The sequence below is a fragment of the Lytechinus pictus genome, chromosome 1, assembly GCF_037042905.1.
Source record: "Lytechinus pictus isolate F3 Inbred chromosome 1, Lp3.0, whole genome shotgun sequence".
In the NCBI taxonomy this organism is placed as follows: Eukaryota; Metazoa; Echinodermata; class Echinoidea; order Temnopleuroida; family Toxopneustidae; genus Lytechinus; species Lytechinus pictus.
Genome location: NC_087245.1, coordinates 15,641,866 through 15,666,181, shown reverse-complemented (window position 1 = coordinate 15,666,181; position 24,316 = coordinate 15,641,866). Strand labels below are relative to the sequence as shown.

At 36.9% G+C, this 24,316-nt stretch overlaps 2 protein-coding genes across 2 annotated transcripts in view; one reads left to right on the top strand and one right to left on the bottom strand.

Moving 5' to 3' along the window:
* Positions 1 to 2,536: 2,536 nt before the first annotated feature.
* Positions 2,537 to 16,039, bottom strand: LOC129263821 (COP9 signalosome complex subunit 8-like). The gene is made up of 7 exons (XM_064097057.1): positions 15,604 to 16,039; positions 8,231 to 8,301; positions 7,666 to 7,714; positions 6,491 to 6,626; positions 5,939 to 6,046; positions 4,796 to 4,858; positions 2,537 to 4,086 (listed from the first exon to the last, which is right to left on the bottom strand). Exons 1-7 carry the CDS (start codon positions 15,658 to 15,660, stop codon positions 4,007 to 4,009), a joined length of 564 nt encoding a protein of 187 aa, XP_063953127.1. The 5' UTR covers positions 15,661 to 16,039; the 3' UTR covers positions 2,537 to 4,006.
* Positions 15,974 to 24,316, top strand: part of LOC129258222 (MPN domain-containing protein-like) — a 24,433-nt gene continuing 16,090 nt past the window's right edge. The window contains exons 1-3 of the mRNA XM_054896537.2: positions 15,974 to 16,118; positions 23,334 to 23,521; positions 24,147 to 24,293. Of these exons, the coding sequence (XP_054752512.2) occupies positions 16,115 to 16,118; positions 23,334 to 23,521; positions 24,147 to 24,293 (339 nt within the window). The 5' untranslated portion in view covers positions 15,974 to 16,114. The remainder of the gene's footprint in view (positions 16,119 to 23,333; positions 23,522 to 24,146; positions 24,294 to 24,316) is intronic.

Here is a 24,316-nt window from a genome sequence, read left to right as displayed (position 1 = left end):
AGACAAAACGGTGACCTAAGCTATAGTGGCAACATCATCTCATGAAAATATGCCGTTACTTTATTTCACATTATTTTGATAATTTTGTTCTATTTTATGCTGGTGTAATTCAACTTAAATTGCTGCTGGTAGGAGTTTGCGTTTTACAACTGCCTGTATACGCGATATATAAAAAACTAAGTGAATAGCCACTGATCATCAACTTGATCGCTATAATATTTCTTTCCTATTCATTCCTTTTATTATATACCTATCTATTATTTATTGGCCAATATCATCATTAAGCTGGTACTTCACACTCCCACACCTCAAAAGTTATCACTGCCGTACGAAACCCACTTTTTTATGTTGAGTCAGTCAACCGATGTATTGACCTTCCAAATAATTCTCACTATGATATTTTCTCTTCTTTTTTTTTAATGGAGAAACGTACGGTGTATAGGTTCATTTACGTCTGTTTCTCATACAATATTGATATAATATAATGCATCAAGGTAGCCGAAGTTTACACCGAGGTAAATAGTGAATGAATTTATCCCGGGGGCACTTCCACTAGCTGACGAGTGGATACCATGCGTGACCCCCCCCCCCCCCCAAAAAAAAAAAAAACACGTTTTTCAAGATAGGGCACGTTACGTAGTACGTAACGTAATAACTAATAAGGGTGTCAAAGACACTAAAATATGGAAAAATGGTATATATTTCGCCAGGAAAATTACGTGTTTACGGTCAAATTTACGAGGGTAAAAAAACTAAACAATAAAGGATGTACATTTTGCCCCAACACTACGTGTTTAGGGTCCGATTTGAGCGAGGTGTGGGAGGTGGGGTACGGGTACTAAACCCGAAAGTAAAGGTAAAACCGACGCCCGTGACATAACAATTATCGCTGTACTTGTTTAGCATGTTTAGGGGGTCAGTTCAGGGAATACTTGTCACCTACCGTTTTGTTTCCAATACTTGTTAAGGGTAGGGTTTCACACATTGGCGGCGGAAGCCAAACAATTTAGGGGGGACCACCAAAACAAATTTGACATGCAAAAAAAAAAGGTTATATATCAACCAAAATTTTAGGGGGGACCGACAAAAACTTTTGACAAGCAAAAAAAAAAAAGGTCATCAACGAAAAATTTAGGGGGGTATCGTCCCCCCCCCACCTCAAATTTAGGGGGGGGGACACGTCCCCCCGCTTCCGCCGCCTATGGTTTCACACGCCAATACTTGTTAAGGGGTGTATTTTCAGAACATGGAAAATACGTGTTAAGGGTGCTTTTCGAAACCGGCCCATGGTCACGCATGGTATCCACTCGTCAATGGAAGTGCCCCCCTCCTCCCCCTGGGGAATTAATGAAGCATATTCACAACGGTAAAACACACGGCCATGTGAAGCAGGGATGCTGGCTTCAGCACCCCAAGATTTTTCTTGGGGGGTGGGAGGGGTACGTTATACACAATAGGTATCACCTCCTGGAATCTAGGTCAGTAGGTTATTTGACCACATTATTCATATCCCTCTACCCCTCCTAGGAAAAGTTCCGGTATAGGCTATATAGTGTATAGCCCTAGATTCCCCAAAGAATTTGTAACATGAGCCCCATGGGAAAATCCCCCCCCCCCCTTCCCCATCCAGATTTGCTTCCGACACACCGGTATAGAAAAACTATAATAATGGGAGGGATATTTTGAGTGAGTTTTTCACGTCCCTGTGAAGCGGGGGTGTTGAAGCACCTCCACGATTTTTCAGGGGGGGGGGTGCTGCGTGTTTTATTCTCCATATAGGCAGCGCGCCCCAAAATTTTGGTAGGTGTGAACAAATTGATAAATGTAATAAATATGGCCTTCATTTCTTAAGTGAAACCTTATTCGCTTGTCAAATTCCTCGGGACCAAAGTTACCTTCATTTTTTTATGACCCCCCAGAGGGGGGGGGGGGCTTGTCAGATTTATAGGGACCAAAATGACCGTCTATTTTTAGTGAAACCCGTGCCCCCCCCCCCTTTTGAGAGGCACAATTAAAATTTGTAATGTAAATATGCCGTTAAAACAGAAGTGTGACCCCCCTTTCGAAAGTGAAGACCTTTTTCTTTTTTTTTGCTTGTCAAGTTTTTCCTTGGGGAAAATGTGTGCCCTACCTTTCAAAAAATCCTGGATCCGCCCCTGACTAGGTTTCTAGGCGCAAGAGATATAACATACAATTTTAGAGTGCATGTTACCTTGCCTTGCTGCACAATTTTGCACTCAGATAAAAGTGCAAAAATAAAGAGCACATATTCAACTCATTTAAGTGCACCTATTTGGCTACATTCTTTGTTTTATCATAGCAAGAGTTTTCCATGATCTATGATACTGATGTTCTCAAAGGATGTACCACAGACTGCAACGCATTATCAATTCCTCTAATCTTCCTTACAAACACAATTACCTCCCAATGATCAAATGGCCCTTATCATGCACAATGTAGTTTCTGAAAGTTATCGGCTTACCAAAAATATCAGCGTACAAAATAATGGAACCATTTACAATTACAAGTTTAAACATATGTTTAACATATTTTAATAAATTTCAATAACATAAAATATATTTACAACTCCATTTCTTCAGAGTACATAATAATGTCTGAAAATAATTCTCTTAGCAGTCAAAGGATTAGGAACATGTCCATAACAATTCTGATTCTTTAGCCAATACAATGGGTGATTTCAAGTCCAGCCTTGGTGCTTTTATTGGTTGGATGCAAAATTTTAATTGCCTTCCAAACTCACTCACCTAATATGAGTTTACAAAAATGGTCCAAATTACATTATTGATAGCTCAACACCAAGTAAGACTTGTTTCAAGACCAGTCTTTTATTTAAATTGGTGCTAAGCTGATACAAAAATCTTTCCAACACCAAAGGGTCAACGCAGAAAGAACTTAAAATCACCAGATAAACATTGAGCTTAAAATCATCAGATAACGTTGATGAAGTGAGAAAAAGATCACTGATTATCAGTTCTAAGGTAACAGTACATTCCCAAACAGTCTTGATCATTATTCAAAAATCCATTCTTTGATCCTTCTGATGCAAGAGATGAGTAAAATCTTATAGTCTATCATTGCTTATGAGTAAACACCTAAACCACACATTAAAATCCTTTCACTGAAAAATGAAGATGATTCAGCTCAAAAGTTCTGCTAGCAAATGAGGTTTTCTGTTTCTATCAGCCTTCAAAAAATGATTACATGTGCAATTTACTTACATTACTGACTTTTTTCTTAGAGAATTCAGGGCAAACTTATGAATGAGCGAATACCAACCAGTTCAGAAATCACCAAATGAATTAAATTTACTATGGCATTTAGATACTGCATGCGGTGGTGCCGGAACACTTTGGCCAAAGGTTTGGTAGGTGAGCCATTGTGGGCCATTGATTACTCGCACATTCACTGAAAATGACGCTGTCAGAGCTTTGACATTTGACTTGTCAAATAATATTGAATCAACTGACTGAATTTGCTTAAGCAGGTAGCACAATTTATTGAAAAATATTAGAAAAAAAAACTATTGGGGGTGGGAGACATTTCATATAAAGCATCTTGCAAGCAGATCACTGACAGCTTTTATAATGTACTGAAATCCTAGCACCTGAATGGATCAAGTGCAAATCTTTAGATGCTTCATAAAACTATCACCAGGTTCCTGTTTCCATAAAGACATACAAATTATGGTAATATTTTAATTACAGTATTGAACACAGCTACCTTGATATTGATTGGCTGCTGAGTTCTGTTATCATTGTAGTTAGCACAATAGCCTCCGGGTCTCCTCGGTTTGGTTACTGGATGAAGGGCATGTCTTCCAGGAACATCAAAGCACATCTCCAAGCAGATATTGGCTGACTTTGAAGTCTATTAGTCTTTAAATTCAGTACATCCAATGAGTGGAACACTGGGCAAGCCTACCATGCATCCACATGATATGTGTAGGCATCCGATTCTTGCCTCTGGTGTATCCATCTAGGTCCTTTCAATTTTCTAAGAAGGCTACAAACTCTGTTAGTTGAGCTATCTGTTGTTCACTGGGTATTGGGGCTTCTTTTGAGGAAACTGCATGTCAGCCAGGGAAAGAGAAGCAAAGGAAAAGGAGAATTAACACAGTGAGCACTATGCCAAGGGCAAGGGCTAGGGATTATGGAAAAAAAGTTTGGATCAATCAGATTTCCTGAGAATCAAAACAAACACTTCCATCGGACTTTAACTTGGGAAAATTGTTACAGTTTGAATTAAGAGTTAGTGCAAGGAGCTGTGCATCTTCTATTACAGAAAAGACTTTCTATTGCAATCATTACAAGATCAATCAACAAAGCCATTTTTAACAGTCATAAATATTTATATAAAAGAAATCGCTCAGTGAAATTTCTTTTCCAGACCCAGACTTAAGATTACAATCTGTCACTGAACTCATGACAGAGACCTGATTTGAAAAGAAGTTATTTTTTGTAATAGCCTGGGGCTTATTTTTCTACATTACAATTCCTATAACACCCAGCAGCAATCTATGGAGGGGGAAAGTCTTGAAAAATGCTGGGACATTTAAGGGGCAGTTGGTAACAAATCAGCCCTACATATTACATATTTTAAATAATAAAAACAAGAATGTATTATTTTGTCAATATTTTTGGGTCCTCTTGTCATTTTTTTTTTTTTGGGGGGGGGGTTAAATTATGTCCCTAAAGTGCCAAGATAATCACAAAATGATAGATACAAAAGGCTATTATTCATTAATTCCAATTACTGTTCACCATTAACAACTTACCTGGTTTAATGGGTAAAATCATTTGAGCAGTAGAGTTGTATGACCAACCTTCTTCTTGGACAGCTGTTGAAAGTTAATTATTAATCAAAATATAAAGAGGTATTCAACAACAGTTTCACTGAGAATTTTCCTTGGATAAATTAATTTAAAACAGACTTTTACAATTCAATATTGATCATCTTTCATAAGTCAGCCAAATTAAAATAAAAAAAATCTTACCGAGCATATGTTGCACTGTTATTAAAAAACTATTATGTTGCATATAAAGTATGCATAATTCTGTGCAAACCAATGAACGAAAGTCAAGACCTATGAAAATTTTGGCTTAAATCTCCATGGGGTGTCTTATTTTTCCAATAAGATGAAATCATAAGCAAGTACCATATGTAGCTAGAGGATTTACAGATATTTTTTAGAATAGATATTTTTACATGAAAAGTTGCTGCATAGATTTGATATCAATTTCGTACACACTCTCGGCAAGTTCTCATTAAAGATACATCCCCACTTTGTAGGTCACTATCACTATGCATAACGGGCATGCACACACAGATTGGTCATAAGAAACAAACTCGTGCATTCTCTTAACCCTTGACGAATTTCGTCACTACTCCACCGCATGAAATTTTTTCGACCGCAGCGCTTGGTGACTGTTTACTTTAAATTCTTGCTCATCTTTTCAGACCAGATTTGCGGCGCACAGGTTCTTGGTTCCGAAGTTACAAAATAATTTGTAAGTGCATGTCAGACCCAAAGTTGCTCCATAAACGTGATTCTTTGTACAAAGTAAATGCAAATTGTGTTTTCAACCAGAAAATCCAAGATTATTTTCACTTTTGTTGGTTTAAACATGAATCCCAAAAGAGGGATCAATGTCTTGAAGCAGTATCATAAAAAAAAGAACAAGTCAATCAACAAATACATCTGGGAGACTAAAAATATTTTCCGATGTAAAATTATCATTGTTCAGAATTTGTGTAGGACGTCAGTGTATTGATGTAGACTGACCACATCAAGAAAGATTGGCCATAATTACTTTTACTGAACTGAACCAGGAATAATTGTGAAACTTCTTGGCTGGACAATCAAGAAAACTTAGGCAGTGTCCCCAACTGGCCTTCTGAACTACATACACATGCTTACCATTAATGGCTTGCTCCTTGGACATTCCTAGATACGATGCAAACTGATCGGCTTCTATTGAGGTGTATGCATTCCCTACAAGTTGGAATAGTCTCTGTTTGACAGAATCTGGGATCATACAATAAATTGCAGACACAAATGTAATCAGGTTTTGCATTTCATTGATTTTTGTTGTGATTTTAAAAAAAAATTGTATTGTACACTCTTTCTTCTACTCAGACTATGTATCACTCAAAATGTTGATTTTGAAACATATCCCTCTTTAATAGACCAAAAGGGCTAAAAGATAATTCTACAGGACTTCTTGCAACAGAGAGTCACTTTTGAGTGATGATAATTCTTTAAGAAAAACAAGACATGTGTACCATCTCCAAACACAGGTGGGCCTGCGACATAAGTGGTTGCGAGAAAGACTTTTATGAAGAAGTACCAGTAATCATAAATGCTCCTTGTTATTCAAAAATTTGTTTTTTTTTCTCAAATGCAGGTTTGCTTACATTGCATCCTACCCAGACTTCATGTCAGAAACTAAAGGGGGAAAAAAGGTCTTACCTGAAAGTGCAGAAACTATTTCCTTGATGCCATCAGACCATTCTCTGTTGAGAGCACTGTACAGTTTGGACGATGAGAAATCCCTCTGCCACATGTTCTGACCAATATCCCATATAAATCCAAGCTCTGGGTCACCCTAGTTGGGAATAAATAATAAAAATCATATTATGAATTACCCAGAGTAAGTCGTATATTGCTAGGCTCCTCTTATTAACTAATTCAGGGCAGATCAAACTAGTTTTGACCTGGTCGGTCTAGCTCAGTAAGTTCAATCAGCTTCAAACTACCTTGATAGAGGTCAGTCTACAATACCTTGATCAAAATTGCTTAGGAATATCCAGTATTATCTACATGTAGGAAACTAATCAAGGGAGACAGACCCTTATTATATAGCTAAGCTAGACCAATACTACATATATAGCTTGATCTGGCCAGATAAAGTCAAAGTATTAGCATATTTCCCATATTCTGGATTTATCATTTTGTCCAGCATGACCAGTACAAATTTCTTCTAGAAGTAACAACCATAACTTCAATCTGAATTTGAAAGCAACTAAAATTTATATCAATCATTGTTTGGAATAAATACAATGAAAGAAATAAAACTCTAAGTAGAATCACATGGATGTCGTCTGTTCATTTTTTAACTTTAATGGGCATTTACACGGTAACTGACGTTACACGGAACAATTTTACACACTTTTCATTGTGTGTATGATTATCTCTAAAACGACAAATGATTGGAGTTTGCTTTTTAAGCAAACTCCCATCATTTGTTGTTTCAGAGATAATCATACACACAATGAAAGCAAACTCCAATCATTTGTCGTTTTAGAGATAATCATACACACAATGAAAAGTGTGTAAAATTGTGCCATGTAACGTTAGTTACCGTGAAAATGCCCTAATGTATATCATCTTCAGGAATAAAGTTTGAACAAGAAAACAGATTATAAAAAAAAACGCACATTTCAGTTAGTTACTTATAACCAGTTTTCTAGAACAAACTGAGTTCTCGAAGATGATCTAACTCAAACACACACACAAAAAAAAGGTTAAATGGACTCCAGCAAAATTTCTCTACTTGGACTACTTCATTACATGTGGTAATAATGGATTTTGACATATAAATGTACTGCATGAAAGAACAAGAAAAAAACAGAAGACTGACTTACTGTTTTAACTGAGGCTGGAATTCTCTTCCACAAGAATTTGGCATTGTTTCTGAAGGAATCAAAGCAAAGATATCAGGAAGAATTGGTAACAACTAGGTTGTGTACATTAAGCAATAATAACATGTCTTCAGATGCAATGTTGGTCTGTAGCATGATCCAATGCCATTGGTAAACTGAAAAAGAACATCAATAGGCAAAGTTCTTTTCATGTTCCCAGCCTATGTGGATATGGCAGGTGATTCAATTATTGTTAATAATCAAAATATTTATATTCAGTGTAATAATGGATGTTCCTTCCAGCCAAAGAGATAGAAGTAAAATGAGGAGAACTTACAGTTAAAACAACAAGCAAAATCATATTTTAAAAAAAAATTCACCAATTTGAATTAGAGGTTAATTTGAGTACAAATGCTACCTGAATTAGGTATCACTAGCAATATTTCCTGACAAAAATAAAACAAAAAATACATTGATTCTAAAGACTAAAGAGGAATTTACATAACACAATGAAAATTTGAACACCATAAGTATTTGGGCATAAAGCTGTAAGAATAGGCATACTCACAGATCATTTTGCAAAAGGTAAAGAGCAAGCAACTTCTTGTAGAGCTCTGAAGTAGCAACACCTCCTGGGGCCTAAACATGTAAAGTTTAGAATTCAGATTGATGAGGAAGGAAGAAAAAGGAAAAAGCAGACAGAAGAAAGGAGTGAGAAAATTGACAACAATATCAATCATATGTATTGCCAGATTGAGGAGTTGAAAATCACCTTCAGCTGTGAATGTACATGTATTTTGCACAGAATGTTACAGAAGCCAACTGAACAATGCTACAATACAATATCATATAAAATAATCTGGCTTTTGCATATTTTGGGGTTTTGGGGAAAATAATAAATGTGCACATGCCATAAAAGTAAAGTAAAACATAATCAAGTTCACATTTTATTTATACATTCATGAATACTAGATTGAGATTACAACAAATTGGAGAAAAATAAATCATAATTTCAAATCTCAAGATCAAGATTAATTTGTTTGCTTACTTTGTTTGGGTAAGAGATATATCACATCTTAACATCTGAACAGCTCACATCTTAAACTGGTAATTGTGCACTTGACTGCAATTTAGTTTCCTAAACAGGAGACTTTCATTCCTTAGAAATTGTGTCTTAAGTCATAGTCAATCTCTCAAATGGGAGGTATAATGGTGGGCCCCTAGTCTGCGCACCTAACAATTTGAGTTAAGATTTAACATGAATTTCTTCTTATTTCACAAAATATTTCAGTTAATAATGTTCCTTATATTATTGTTAGTAAGTGTACCAAATTTCTCATTAAAAAATGAAAAAAAATATAGGATTTTCTTGAAAAAATCTCGGGCTGTCATTTTCAGATTGAAGAAAAAAATGGTACCCCATGTCTGCACACTCATTCACTTTGCACACGATTCAGGGATTTTGTTGAGAAAGGCTGCATTTTGAGGCCGTCACATGAAATGCCCTAAAATTATTATTTTCCCATCATTTTGAGTCGGATTTTTTTTGTGAATACCTGTCTATGTATTGCATGTGTAGAGTTCGTGCTCGTTGCGTATTTTCTTTTACTAGAATCGCGCAGATACGCGTGTGCGCAGACAAGGGGGACTGCGCAGACTTGGGGGAACTTGCCATAGTACCTGTACCTGATGAAACTCTCTTGTAAAGTGTTGACAGTTATGTGCACGATAATTGACTTGACATAAATAGTTCAGGAAGCGTTAATGCTTCCTGAAACCACATGTCAACCCCATTCAGTACATGATTAGCACAATAACACACATATTTTCTAATATCATTAATATCATTACTTTGGGTGGAAAATAATATGATTTGGCAAACACCTGAAACAGAACACAATACACATGGACATCCGACATGTAATAACAAAGTTATCAACATCTTAAAATGTTTGAATTATTTTGGTGAAATATTTTTTTCAGATTTGTCACCTCCATTATAACGTTATACCATATAACCAATTACAAATGTCATGTCTGGAAATAATTGTTGAAAAAAAGAATGGAATTGAAATTTGAATTTTGTATTGTGATTCGACAGCCCCAGCCCAGCCTGCTCAACATTACACTCTCACACCATGACCCAAGTGAAAGCTTGAATCTTTAGCATCCACATCAAGTTCATAACTTCCTCCATATCTAGTTATACTTCAGGCACACGCACGCCCGCATATGGAAGCAGGAGACCGTCAAAAACACGGATATACGTCGTGTCGTAATTCAATTTACTACACGACGTAAATAATTACGTCGTGTAGCAATTTGAATTACTACACGACGTAAATAATTACGTAGTGTAGTAATTCGACTTACTTCACGACGCAATTCCGTATTACTGCCCAACGAATTAATGTCATGACGTTAAATGAATTAGTGTCGCTACATCAAATAATAAAGGTCGTGTAGTTATTCGAATTACTACACGACGTAAATAATTACGTAGTGTAGTAATTCCAATTACTACACTACCTAAAGAATTACGTCGTGTAGTAAATAATTACTACACGACGTAATTCCGAATTACTGCTCAACGATTTAATGTCATGACGTTAAATGAATTAGTGTAGTGACGTTAAATCAACCAATGAGATCGTTCGTTATATGAGCGCAATGCGAAGAGCTGAGACTACTACAGAGTATTGTACCGGAACGTACCGGCAGGAAGTTAGTTGGATGTTCAATATTCAAACTGTGAAGTTGGTTTAATATACAGGTTCGATATTCAAACGCCTGTGAAGCTGGACCAATATTCGTTATTCAAATATTATGGGTTATGAAAGCTAACAGGTTTTACAGGTGGAGCACGTCTCGGGCAACCATAACAACACTGGCTTGCCCAAGTACGAGGACATTTAGGGGAAAAACGTCAGTGAATAAAAGGGCATGACATTTTTACTTTTTTATTTTATTTTCGAGGGGCCCCCTGGGATATCCCGACGGCCTGCGCAGGATGCGCGTTTCCGTTTTACACCCTGGCGAAGGCATTTTCCGCAAAATTAGCCACGAAGCGACTAGTGAAGAGTCTACACACGTCGCTGGTTGCAGCGGGTATACCGTTGCAGCGTGCGACACAGGCGAGTCCCACACCACCGCATGCAATCTGCACAGTTTACTGATCAGAGCATAGAGTTCCTCGGCACTTCATGTACAGAGAGCAGTCATATGAGTGAAATCCGAACATGCCTTTGCAGCTACGATTTTTTATGAAAAGTTATGAAAAAGTTTTTTTTCTAAATATAAATTATTAACTAAATGAATAGAATGACAGACAAAATAAAAATAAACAGATACATATAATAGAAAGAAAATTGAAGTTTGATGGATTGATACACTTAGATGCCGAAAGATAGATATAGAAGACTGATAAATAGATAGAGACATACATAGATAGATAGATAGAAGTAGAGAGAGAGAGAGAAAGACAGAGAGATGTATAGATAGATAGATGGGGGGAGAGAACTCAGAGATGGAGAGGGGGAGAGAGAGAGAGAGGGAGAGAGAGAATTTGAGAGAGAGGTAGATGTTAGATGGATAGATAGATAAAGAATGAGAGAGACAGAGAAGATTAACAGATAGATAGATACTGCAGTTACATAGATAGATAGAGATAGATATAGATATAATTTGAGAGATAGATATATAGACGGATAGAGAGAAAAAGACAGACAGATGGATGGAGAGAGAGAGAGAATTTGAGAGACAGACAGACAGATGAATAGAGAGAATTCGAGAGATAGATAGACGGATAGAGAGAAACAGAGAGAGAGAGAAAAAGACAGACAGATGGATAGATAAAGAGAATTTGAGAGAGAGATATATATATATATATATATATATTTATATATTGGATTTTATTGCAATAAAAACTATCAAAATACAATCACAAGCAGTCAAAGACTGAAATAAGTGAATGTTTACATACAAATAGAATCATAACAAAATATAAAGTAAACATTATAAATAAATATCAAATACAATACAAATTCATACAGATGAAAAAGAAATGTATCATAAATAAATACAAAAGGCTAAAAGTACTACAAAGTGTCACCAAAGAAGAAAAAAGCGGAATGAAAGATTAAGAAGAAAGAGGTGAGAGAAGGGAAAGAAATTGGGATAAGACAAAGAGAAGGGAAAACAAGAGGTGGAATTTGAAAGAGAATAGGAGGCAACCTTCAGAAAAAAAACTCATTATGCAATACAAGACATTTAACAATGGTAACAAGTAAATAAAGTAGTAGTTGAATCGAATCGAGCACAAAAAAGGGAAAAGTAGAGCTGAGGAAATAGACTCCCGAAGGAAGTCGAAGCAGTGTTGATATTGCACATGAGTAGATTAATAGATGGATAGAGAGAAATAAAAGAGAGACAGATGGATAGATAGATAATTTGAGAGATAGATGTTAGATGGATAGATTGATAGACAGATAGATAGAGAATGAGAGAGACAGAGTAGATAGACAAATTAACAGATAGATATATCATGTAGTTCCATAGATTGATTTATAACATAGATAGTAGTGGATAGATATAAGGATAGATATAATATGAAAAAAAGTACTTATGTGTTTTATTTTTCAATATTTTAGCTATTATTCGTTTTCATTCATATAAACGATCATGTGCGATAAAGTAAAAAAAAAAATCATGAAGCCAACGTATATAGTTCAGCGGAACAACCAAAATACAGAGACTGAAGCTTTTGGTCTATAAGCTCAGCTGCATTAGCACGTATGTTCTAGGGATATCTTCAGTGCTGACTTTTGGATCGCGCGCCCAGCTGATTATGTAAACAAACGTACACGTAGACTCTTCACTAGTCGCTTTGTGGCTATTTTTCCGGAAAATGCCTTCGCCAGGGTGTAAAACGGAAACGCGCTTCCGGTACAATACTCTGTAGTCTCAGCTCATCGCATTGCGCTCATATAACGAACGATCTCATTGGTTGATTTAACGTCACTACACTAATTCATTTAACGTCATGACATTAAATCGTTAAACAGTAATTCGGAATTACGTCGTGTAGTAATTATTTACTACACGACGTAATTCTTTAGGTAGTGTAGTAATTGGAATTACTACACTACGTAATTATTTACGTCGTGTAGTAATTCGAATAACTACACGACCTTAATTATTTGATGTAGCGACACTAATTCATTTAACGTCATGACATTAATTCGTTGGGCAGTAATACGGAATTGCGTCGTGTAGTAAGTCGAATTACTACACTACGTAATTATTTACGTCGTGTAGTAATTCGAATTGCTACACGACGTAATTATTTACGTCGTGTAGTAAATTGAATTACGACACGACGTATATCCGTGTTTTTGACGGTCTCCTGCTTCCATACCCGCACTCGCACAACGCCCAGTTGGGAAGCAATTTTTTTTTTGTAATCCTGAGTTTTAGGGGACTAAATTTATGTGACCGCGTTCTTCATTAGAATTTTAAAACTGCCATTAATTAAAGGGACCTCTGTCCCTTTCCAGGACAGCGTGTATGCTTGTTGGGAGAGTACTTCTTCAAGTTTCAAATTGATAGCCGTTTCCCCGACTCCACCCCCCTACCCAGACTCCTGAGAGGCAGTAGACTAGAGGCACCCATGGAAACATTACATGCACTGTGCACATGGAAATCACAGGCACAACACATTTAATTTCATCATGGGATGGGCTGGCAATTATTCACATTAATCGTTTGCTAAATGACTTTAACTTCAAATACCAGTACTGCTATAGAACTTATTGAATGATTTGAAGCCACATTACTTATTCTTTCTTGAAATTCTACAGATTATCTTTCTTAATGTTTATGAGAGTTGGATTCCACTCAAGGAATACCAATTTCTTGCCTAAAGATTGCATGCAATTTATATTCATATCAAAGACACTACAAGGGAAAAACTAAGCACTGAAACAATTTTACATGCAAATTGATGCAAAGCATTACGAATATGAACCTTCTCCATGTTTTTATTTTCAATTATAGTGGGGGGTGCATATGAAACTCTTGCCCGAGCATCAAGAAAAATAATTTGGAGAAATCAAGAGAAAGATTAAAAAAAGCAGGAAATTGACTTCATATCATTTGGTAAGTTTTATGCAGTAGCCTAGTTTGAACCTACTAACAAAGTGATTTATAGAGAATAGGCATAAGAATGTCACGCAATCTCAGTCATAGAAGCGTTGCATGCATTGTGCCTGTGATTTTCTATGCACAGTGCATCCATGGGCAGTCTTTTCATTGTATAGACCTTGGTGTAGATCTACAGTTTGTTGACAAACGAACAAAGGCTTTATCAGCTGGTTTCGTTCAAGCCTCAAGGCACGTAGAATTTATATAGGCAATATATATATTTTTTTTAATTTATGAGTATGACTGCTATAGTGCTAGCCTAGACCGGTAAGACCCTGTCATAAATTTTGTCATATCTTTTGCTTGCATATTAGGATTATCATTATGCGCATTAAGGACGTTCCACAGTTATGTTTGTGCGCATTATGATCTGCGCATAGTTTACACTCTACGCGCTGACGTCACAATGGATGAACAGGTGATTAATTAGCTGCGGGTATGTGCTGATTTTTCTCATCTTCTGCACTTTAACTGCAGATCCGATGCGTTATTTCATGAAGCTAAAAAATGGAATTATTCCATGGACCATTCAAAAAAAGATTTTCTACAATTTCAAAATACTTTACTCTGCAGTGCTGCCAAGAATCACGAATATTACCCCGAGTTTGAATAAATGGTAGAGTGGTTTTGATTTTTTCTTCACATAGATACAAAGCATTCGGCGCATTTTTGGTGTTTTAAAAAGCACAATTGCTCTAATAAAAATACTGATAGTTTAAAAACAAGCATATGAACCCCTATTTTTTAATGCTGTTCCTCTTAGGTATACCTTCCTCTACAACTCTACAAATTTTGGTGAAAATGACATGGATTTTGAATAAGGTGCAGCATTTATTGTACTTTTGTAGTTTGTTACTGAAATTTCACATTTTTTAGATTGGGATTTTGTTATCTTTTACGCCATTTTTAAGAACTGACAGTGCTGTTAAACTTAAAATTGCAAACAAATAGCACTATAAATATATTCTCCATTCTAACGATACAATTATTAACTCTCTTGCGAAATTTGATGACTTTTTCATGTATTTTGACTGAGTAATACAGGTTTAAACTCATTGTAGTAATCTTGGGCGGTCTAAAAATGCCAAATTCTTTTGAATGCGCAATTCTTAAGAACATCAATTTGGGTGAACTTTGAAGTTCTATAGCAAAAAATCAAGCACATGGACCTATGTTAATTTTTGCATATTTCGAATATTAAGGTTCTAAAGTATCTATGTGTAAAGTTTGGTGAAAATGACATGGATTTCACTTTAACTGTGGAACGTCCTTAAGAGCCACATTTTTCGGGTTCACACAATAAAAGAGAAGCCAGAAGGGAGGAGAGAGAATAACTTAGATCGATTTGAGACGAGACAAAAGTCAAAATTATTTTTTATGAAAATGACAAAAGTTCATCAACATACCAATTTTGTCATAGATCTCTGAGAAAAGACAAAATATGGAGAAAAGACAATGTTCAGAATACTGCCCAACAATTAATACTGTTCTTTTTTTTCTTTTATTGTGCCTAATAGGCTGCCTATAGCCCTAAAAAAGTTACTTGCATCTAAATCCAGGCGAGGGCTTACACAATTTTCAATAATGTGGGACCACACTCACGACTATGCCGGTACCATTCACACAAGTCAACAAGGTTAAATAAAACTTAAACTAAAGAACCTAGCAACCCAGAAAGGTTTTTTTATTTCATTATTCTACTCTACAGTCTTATCTGGAAATTAAATAGTGGAAACCTACCTCTAATTCTTGCTGCTCGCACTGTTCAACTAGCGAAATCGCATCAAAAGAAGCCATTTTTGGTAGATGGACTAGGGATATCAGATTAAATCAGATACCCGGTACGTTGATTTAGCACAGAGGGTAACTAGACTCGGCTCAGGGACGGGACCTCCTTGGAAACTCTACACTCCCCTCTAAATAATATATTAACATGATTAAAAAGGTAGTCAACAAATGATATCATATGACTTAATCGAAAATATATCGTAATATTATATATTGTTTTTATCGATTTCATGTGTTTTAAACATTCTTTATATTCACTTTTATATTCTTCAATTAAAACTGAACCCCCAACCCTAAGCGATTGAAAAAAATGGAATGAGCCAGTTCACATGAAAGAAAAACAAAGAGAAGAGATAGCATGCGGCTCATCATCCATTCCTGTCTCCACAGAATTAAAACGGCCACTTGAGTTGACTCTCATTGATTTGATTTGGTGATACATATCCTTATTCGGAATTAATTCATGGGTAACTTGAATTATTTAACGATCATGACTTTAATGCAATTACAATTTTCTGACAATGTCAATCAATGATAATGATTTTTTGTACTTGAAACTTAGTTAGGTAAAGTTACGTTCCACAAATATTGCGTGCGATTCTCACACACATATATCGAACGTTAATTTCACGTTTCTGTGTGAGAGAGTATATGAATTGCACAGGAGCTGAATCGCCTGGTGTACGTTCAGTACATGCCCGTGTAATTGGTATGAATGTTCATACTTGGCCATTTTGTGTTCTGCCGGGGGGGGGGGGTGTAAGCTCAGTATAAATGTATGATATATTAGACCAAAAGCTTCGGTCTCTGTTCTTATGTTGGTTGTTCCGCTGAACAACACTGTTTTTTCCCACCCAAGGGTTCATTACATGCCGCCGCGCACAGAAAAATCAAGCCATTGAAGTCGTGTGTTGTGGACCCAAGAAGTGAGATCCCAGCAGGCGCGACCCACTAGTTAGAAATCCACTGCCAAACGCGGTTCGTGGTGCGAGGTTAGTATACTAATGCTAACCTCGCAATACGTGGGAGTGGTTTTTTCCCCTTATAACAGTAGAGGCGCACGGCCAATATGGGAGACTCTCTCCAATAGGGGAGACAATCTCCCACATTGGAGACTTGCTTTGCAAAAGGACAAAAGAAACAACACCAACAAAAGCATGATTTTTTCCACCCAAAATTTTGTCTCACTGAGGTCAGAAGCCCATTTGTTTTGTGTGTGATTGACAACAAAAATCCTTATCAAAACAAAAGTAGACGGTGAATATTTAAAGTAGACGGTGAAAAGGGGTAATTTTTCATGAGGAATCTGCTTATCACATTTTTATTTGCCGCCAAGGTAATCCTTTTGCAGCAAATGTAAACAAAGGAAATTCGACTCCAAAACTGGAGACCGTCTCTGAAATTGGATACCCAAATTCTTTACAAAAGTCTCTGATATTGGAGATAATCTCCCACATTGGAGACAGTCTCCAATATTGGCCGTGCGCCTCTACTGTATAATAAGTTTATTTTTCCCCGTTTTGGTGCATTTCAGGCCAAAACGGAATAGCAATATTTATTTTGGTCCAGTTCTTTTTATATATTTTTATGAAATAAAGACAAAAAACCTATGAGCCCCATCGGGGGGATTTTTCATTGTTTACCCCCTAATGGTGGCTGCACGATAGCGAGCCGTCTGTGTATGAGGAGAAAAAAAATGTTAAAAAACTCCTCGAAACAGACGGCTGCCAGCTGTCTAGATATGTGTGTCAGTGCCGCGGTTGAGACCCCAATTTTTAGCCTAAATTTCAGTTCCATAGCATCACCAATACACCATAACAACTTAAGCAAGGTTTAGTCTTTAGAGATCAAGTCTAGTATAGCTATCGTTAATCAGAACCGCAGTGCATTATTTATGGGATAGAAAAGGGGGCAAGTTAGCTAGCTCTGCAGACAGCTTGCTTGCCCCTTTTCCACCCCATAACGCATTGCGGTTCTGATTAGCGATAAAATAAACCTTATTCATTAGAGGCGCACGGCTAATTGGGAGTCTCCCATGATGAGTCATGACATTGTCATTGGGAGATTATCTCCAATATCAGAGACTTATGTAAAGAATTTGGGTATGCCCCTATCCAATGTCAGAGACAGTCTCCAGTTTGGGAGACCAATATCCTTTGTTTACATTTGCTGCTAAAGGATTACGGCAAATTAAAATGTGATAAGCAGATTCCGCCGGGGGGGCCACTTACAATTGACAAGTGGATACCATGCGCGACCAAAAAAACACGTAAAAAGGATGTCTTTTTCAAGATGGGGCACGTTACGTACGTAACGTAATAAGGGTGTCAAAAACACTAAAATGATGAAAAAAGGTATCTATTTTCGCTAGTAAAGCTGCGTGTTTAGGGTCAAATTTGCGAGGGTATAAAAAAATTAAGACACAAATGTTTTATAAAGGATGTACTTTTTGCCCCAAGAGTCAACATTACGTGTTTAGAGTTTACGTGTGGGGAGGAGGGGCTGTACACCCAATTATGTAGGTAAAGAGAAAACCGACGACCGACGTCGTCCGTGACATAACAATTGAAATATCGCTGTACTTGTCCGGGGTTCAATTCAGGGAATACTTGACAAGAGTATCGTTTTGTTAAATTTGTTTCCAATACTTGTTAAAGGTAGTTTCATACGTCAATACTCGTTAAGGGGTGCATTTTTGTCTCGCCTGCATAGCAGAGCGAGACTATAGGCGCCGCTTTTCCGATGGCGGCGGCGGCGTCAACATCAAATCTTAACCGAAGGTTAAGTTTTTGAAATGACATCATAACTTAGAAAGTATATGGACCTTGTTCATGAAACTTGGGCATAAGGTTAATCAAGTATTAGTGAACATCCTGCTCGAGTTTCAGGTCACATGACCAAGGTCAAAGGTCATTTAGGGTCAATGAACTTTGGTCAAGTTGGGGGTATTTGTTGAATTACTTTCATAACTTTGAAAATTTATGGATCTAGTCCATGAAACTTGGACACAAGGTTAATCAAGTATTAGTGAACATCCTGCCTGAGTTTCAGGTCACATGACCAAGGTCAAAGGTCATTTAGGGTCAATGAACTTTGGCCAAGTTGGGGGTATTTGTTGAATTACCATCATACATGTAACTTTAAAAATTTATGGATTTAGTTCATGAAACTTGGACATTAGGTAAATCAAGTACCACTGAATATCCTGTGCGAGTTTCAGGTCACATGACCATGGTCAATGGTCATTTGAGGTCAATGAACTTTGGCCGTGTTGGGGGTATGTTAAATTACCATTCTAGCTCTGAAAGTTTATGAATCTAGTTCATAAAACTTGGACATAAGAGTAATCAAGTATCACTGAACATCCCCTGTGAGTTTCAGGTCACAAAACCAAGTCAAAGGTCAGTTAAGGTCAATAAACTTAGGCCATGTTGGGGTAATTGTTGAAGTGCCATCATAACTTTGAAAGTTTATGGATATTAGAGTGAATGAAATGTGGACATGGGTGTAGTTGACAGTCTTAAGTCTCCGTTCAAATGTCATTTATGGTCAATGAACGTGGTATTATGTCATTATATGAATGATGTTTTTGTGAATGATTATTTTATAGTAGTTTTCAAAGTTAGCACTGCTGCTATATTAAATTGCGTAATGCAGGCGAGACTGCCAGAGGCGTTCCACTTGTTAGAATATGGAAAATATGTGTTTAGGGTGCTTTTCAAGACCCCATGGTCGCGCATGGTATTCACTCGTCAATGGAAGTGGCCCCCCGGGCAGATTCCTCATGAAAAATATAACCCCTTTTCACCGTCTATAAAAATTCACTGTCTACTTTTGAACGATTTTGTTGTCATCCACACTTAAAACAAATGGGCTTCTGTCTTCTGACATCAGTAGGGCCGTCTGCACCATGCAGCCCGAGTTTTCAAAATGGCGCGCTATTTCTGATCCGGCAAACTATCCCGATCTGAACAATCTCGATGAATTCTCAAGATTATTTGTAATGGAGACGCAATTATCACGCTAGTTTGCTATCCTGAGATTGCAATCCCAAGTCAACTTATTATTTGCAAAATGCAACTTAATGTTTGCAAAATAGCGCACTATTCACAAATTATCCTGCTAATTCGCAGGTGCAGACGCACTCAGGATTATTTATGCACGGCGTCAGACCATGATGCCTCACTCGAGCAGGAATCGCTCTTCTTGCGACGGTGGATTTCTTGAATCTCGAGATTAATCGCGAAGAGGGCCGATCGGGCTAAAATCTTGAGATTGAACAAACTCGGGCTGGTGCAGCACTGCCTAGTGAGAACATATTTTGGGTGGAAAAAATTATGCTTTTGTTGGTCTTGTTTCTTTTATTTTTTGCAAAGCAAGTCTTCAATATAGGAGGTTGTCTCCCATATTGGAGAGAGTCTCCCATGTTGGCCGTGCGCCTCTACTGCCAATTCAGAAAGCCAGGCCATACATGTAGATAGAAATTCCCATTTTTCCCGTTCCGAATTCCGGAGACCCTCAAATTCGTGATTTCTCGCTCCAGAGAGCGCCTGTCATGATTTACTCAGCCAGTCAGAGTGGCGAGCTCTATCGGCGCGGAGCCATTATGCCGGCCCGCTGAAGCTCCCCGCACCGGCCGCAGCTTGCTTGTGCTGGCTCAATACGAATCTAGCAAGACGCCCGCACGTTTTTTTACATACATGTAGCTGCTACCCAATTACGTCCGCCTACGATCTAATGAGTTCCAGAGACCCCTGTTTTAAGCTCATCCGGCCCGAAGGGCCAGATGAGCTTATGCCGTGGCGTCCATCGTCTGGCTTCTGTCTGTCGTCCGTCCACATTTTCAAAATGATGCTTCTTCGCCATTTCAATTCTGTTTGCTTTATATGAATAGCACTAGGTGGGGGATTCAAAACTTCTACACAGAATTTTGAAACTCATTAAATATTCTAAGTTATGCGCATTTTTCAAAATTCACAAAAAATGCTTCTTTATTTATTGACCGATTTTGAATTTTTTGCTTCCATCTGGTAGAGCTTTATCAGGTTCACCAAACTTCTACACAGAATTTAGAAATTTTGACTAGAACAATTTTTATGCTAATTTATGCAAAATTAATTTATGCATGTTTTTAAAAATTCACATAAAATGCTTCTTCTCTATTTGTTGACCGATTTTGATTTTTTTTCCTTCCATCTGGTAGAGCTTCATGAGGTTCACCAAACTTCTTCACAGAATTTTTAAATTTGGAGTAGAAAATTATTTATGCTAATTTATGCAAAATTCATAAATCACAGAAAATGCCTCTTCTTTATTTGTTGACTGAATTTCAAAATGCTTCTTCTTCGTCATGACAAAAACCTCCATTTGAGAATACTATACCCCAGTTTCTTTTTCACCAATTCTCTTCTCCAAGTACTATAAGCCCGGACTGTTCCAAGCAAGCCATTTAAGTATCAAAACACCTGTTTCTTGACCTCGGTCCGAAGATAACAAGTGCAACTTTTTTCTTCTTTCTTCTTTTCTTTCTTCCTTCCTTCCTTCCTTCCTTCCTTCCTTCCTTCCTTCCTTCCTTCCTTCCTTCCTTCCTTCTTTCCTTCTTTCTTTCTTTCTTTCTTTCTTTCTTTCTTTCTTTCTTTCTTTCTTTCTTTCTTTCTTTCTTTCTTTCTTTCTTTCTTTCTTTCTTTCTTTCTTTCTTTCTTTCTTTCTTTCTTTCCTTCCTTCTTTCCTTCTTTCCTTCCTTCTTTCCTTCTTTCCTTCTTTCCTTCCTTCTTTCCTTCTTTCCTTCTTTCCTTCTTTCTTTCTTTCTTTCTTTCCTTCTTTCTTTCTGTCTGGCTGTTTTTTTTTTCCAACGTTAGGACTGTATCAATGCGCGAGTGAACGGCATGCATCCCATATTTTCTTGCTGGACGGACAGAAACTATGGGATGCATCGCAGCGCTGAGGGCGGTCCCTGCATGCAAAGCATACCGTAATTTTTATTCGCTTATTTTCCTTATTTCGAGGTCGATTTTCTTCGTTCGAAATTGAAAAAGGACTAATATTGGATGTCTGAATACAATATGCCTTTGGAAACGTGATTAAATATCGAATACAATAATTTCATTCCGAAGGTCCTTCTACAGGCAGAGAAGTCTTACGTAATAGCACAGCTGTTGTTTATCATTTCGTCCTTGGCTTTACTGGCCTGTGGAGGTGAAATTGAGACAACGGGGATTACCTGGCCAAGATGGGTTTATCGGGGCTTGGAAATGTTCAAATGAAAAATGAGAGTTTCAAATGAAAAATGGGGTCTAAAACCGCAGTTTGCGATCCGAACTGCGGTGACGCCTCAAATGGGGTATTTTCGTAATGGTCATTTCAAGTCTGATTTCAATTCTGTTTGCTTTATATGATAGCATTAGGTGGGGGATTCAAAAATTCTACACAGAATTTTGAAACTCATTAAATATGCTAATTTATGCGTCTTTAAAAATTCACATAAAATGCTTCTTCTTTAATTGTTGACCGATTTTGATTCTTTTTTCTTCCATCTGGTAGAACTTCATGAGGTTCAACAAACTTTTACACAGAATTTTGAAATTTTCAGTAGAAAATTATTTATGCTAATTTATGCAAAATTTATTAATAAATCACAGAAAATGCCTCTTCTTAATTTGTTTTCTTTCATCTGGTAGAGCTGCATGAGGTTCACCAAACTTGTACACAAAAGTTTGAAATTTTGTCTAGAAAATTATTTATGCTAATTTATGCAAAGTTTATTCATAAATCACAAAAAACGTGTTTTCTTCTTCATTTATTGATCAATTTCAATTTTGTTGCTTTATATGATAGCTCAAGGTGGAGATACAAAATTTCAACACAGAATTTTGAAACTTACTCATTAAATATGCAAATTTATTCATATATTTTCAAAACTCACAAAAAATACTTATTTAATTTGTAGATTGATTTTGATTATTTTTGTTTCATCTGAGAGCTACATGAGGTTCAACAAGGTTCTACACAGAGTTTAGAAATTTTGACTAGAAAATTATTTATGCTTAATATATATGAAATTTATTCATAGATCACAAAAAATGCTTCTATGTCATTTCTTCATCAATTTCAATTCTATATTCTCAATTTATGTCACCAATGTAATTCACTACAGTGTAACTGGGCTGAAATTAAAATTGTGTTAAATTTCGTTGCGAGATGCCGGATGAGCTCCACATCATTGATGTGCTAGTTTATGTAGTCCGCTCCAGAGCATTGGCATACATGTACTTTAGTCCTGCCTAGTACAATGACGAGCAGTGACTAGATAGTGAATACCTCAATATATAATTTTTGTTCAGGTTGCATTTGAGTGTAGATATAACTAATGTTTATTTGAATAAGTCACCGTAAAATATTATCTGAAGAGGTTTCAGCTCAGTTTGAATCATGTACTAAGTTTTAGAAAAAAAAATGCATGGGGTATTCAGGTAAGTCTTCCATGTTACATGAAAGATAGAAGAAATTGGTAAACAGACAAATCTAGCTTTTTAAATACCAATCAAATCTACCACACTTTGCAGAAATTTGTGATAGTAATGATACATGCACCAGCGTCCTCTAATAGGAGAGTCTCCAATATTGAGTGTTCACCCGAAGGGACTAAGTATGATCATTAAATCCTGATATTTCTTTGTTCAAAGACCGCAGGGATGTGCTGAAGGATGATGAGGCCGCAGAGACCATGTCTGAAGCTGAGAGTCTAGACTCTTCTACTACAAGTCCACCCAAGAAAGAGAAAATACTGACAGGGAGAGGGGTCACACTGAGTATGCTCATGAGTGATGGGGTAGTTGAGGCTGGCAAAGATTGTCTCTCCATTGAATACCTTGTAAGTATATAGCCTAAAGTGGATACTCTGAAATTCCTTTATCCAAGGCAACACAATATGATTTTGTTTCTTTTTATCTCATTAAATTTTTAGACACTAGCTTTTTTGGAGGCATCATAGTCTAGTGGTTAGACTCTTGTCTTTCAATCTGAGGGACGCGGGTTCGATTCCCAAGAAATTTACCCACATTGTGCTGCACTCAGCTCAGCCCAGGTGAGGTGAATGGGTACCCGGTAGGAAGAAATTCCTTGAATGCTTGAGCGCCTATATGGTGGCTCGGCTACAGCCAGGGTAATAATATTATGATACCAAATGTAAAGCGCAGTAGAGTATATTAATATAGTTGCTGCGCTATATAATTGGTCCATATTATTAATTTTTTTAAAATAATTTACAATGAATTGGTGGGATTGCATGCAAGGCTCCTGTGAAAGAGCTTAGAAATGATAATCCACTACCATTTTATTTGTGAATAGTGTGACAAGCTAAAATATTAATTCATTTTATTTGGAGAAAAAAAATTAATTAATGATATAGATGAATAGTAACTGAATCATGATTACCATTAGTTCTAGTCACTCATACCTGGTTTCCACTTCTTTCCTCCATCCCCTTTGAATATCAGGGGAGTAAGTTTACTGCGGACCTGATGACTGATGGTAGAATATTCTGGAGCAAAGAAAAACAGATCTTTAACTCGCCAAGTGCTTGGGCAATTCACATCAAATCTATCCTCAATCCTGGCAAGAGATCTGGATGTGGTTGGGCTTCGGTAAGCTAATTTACAAAATACTG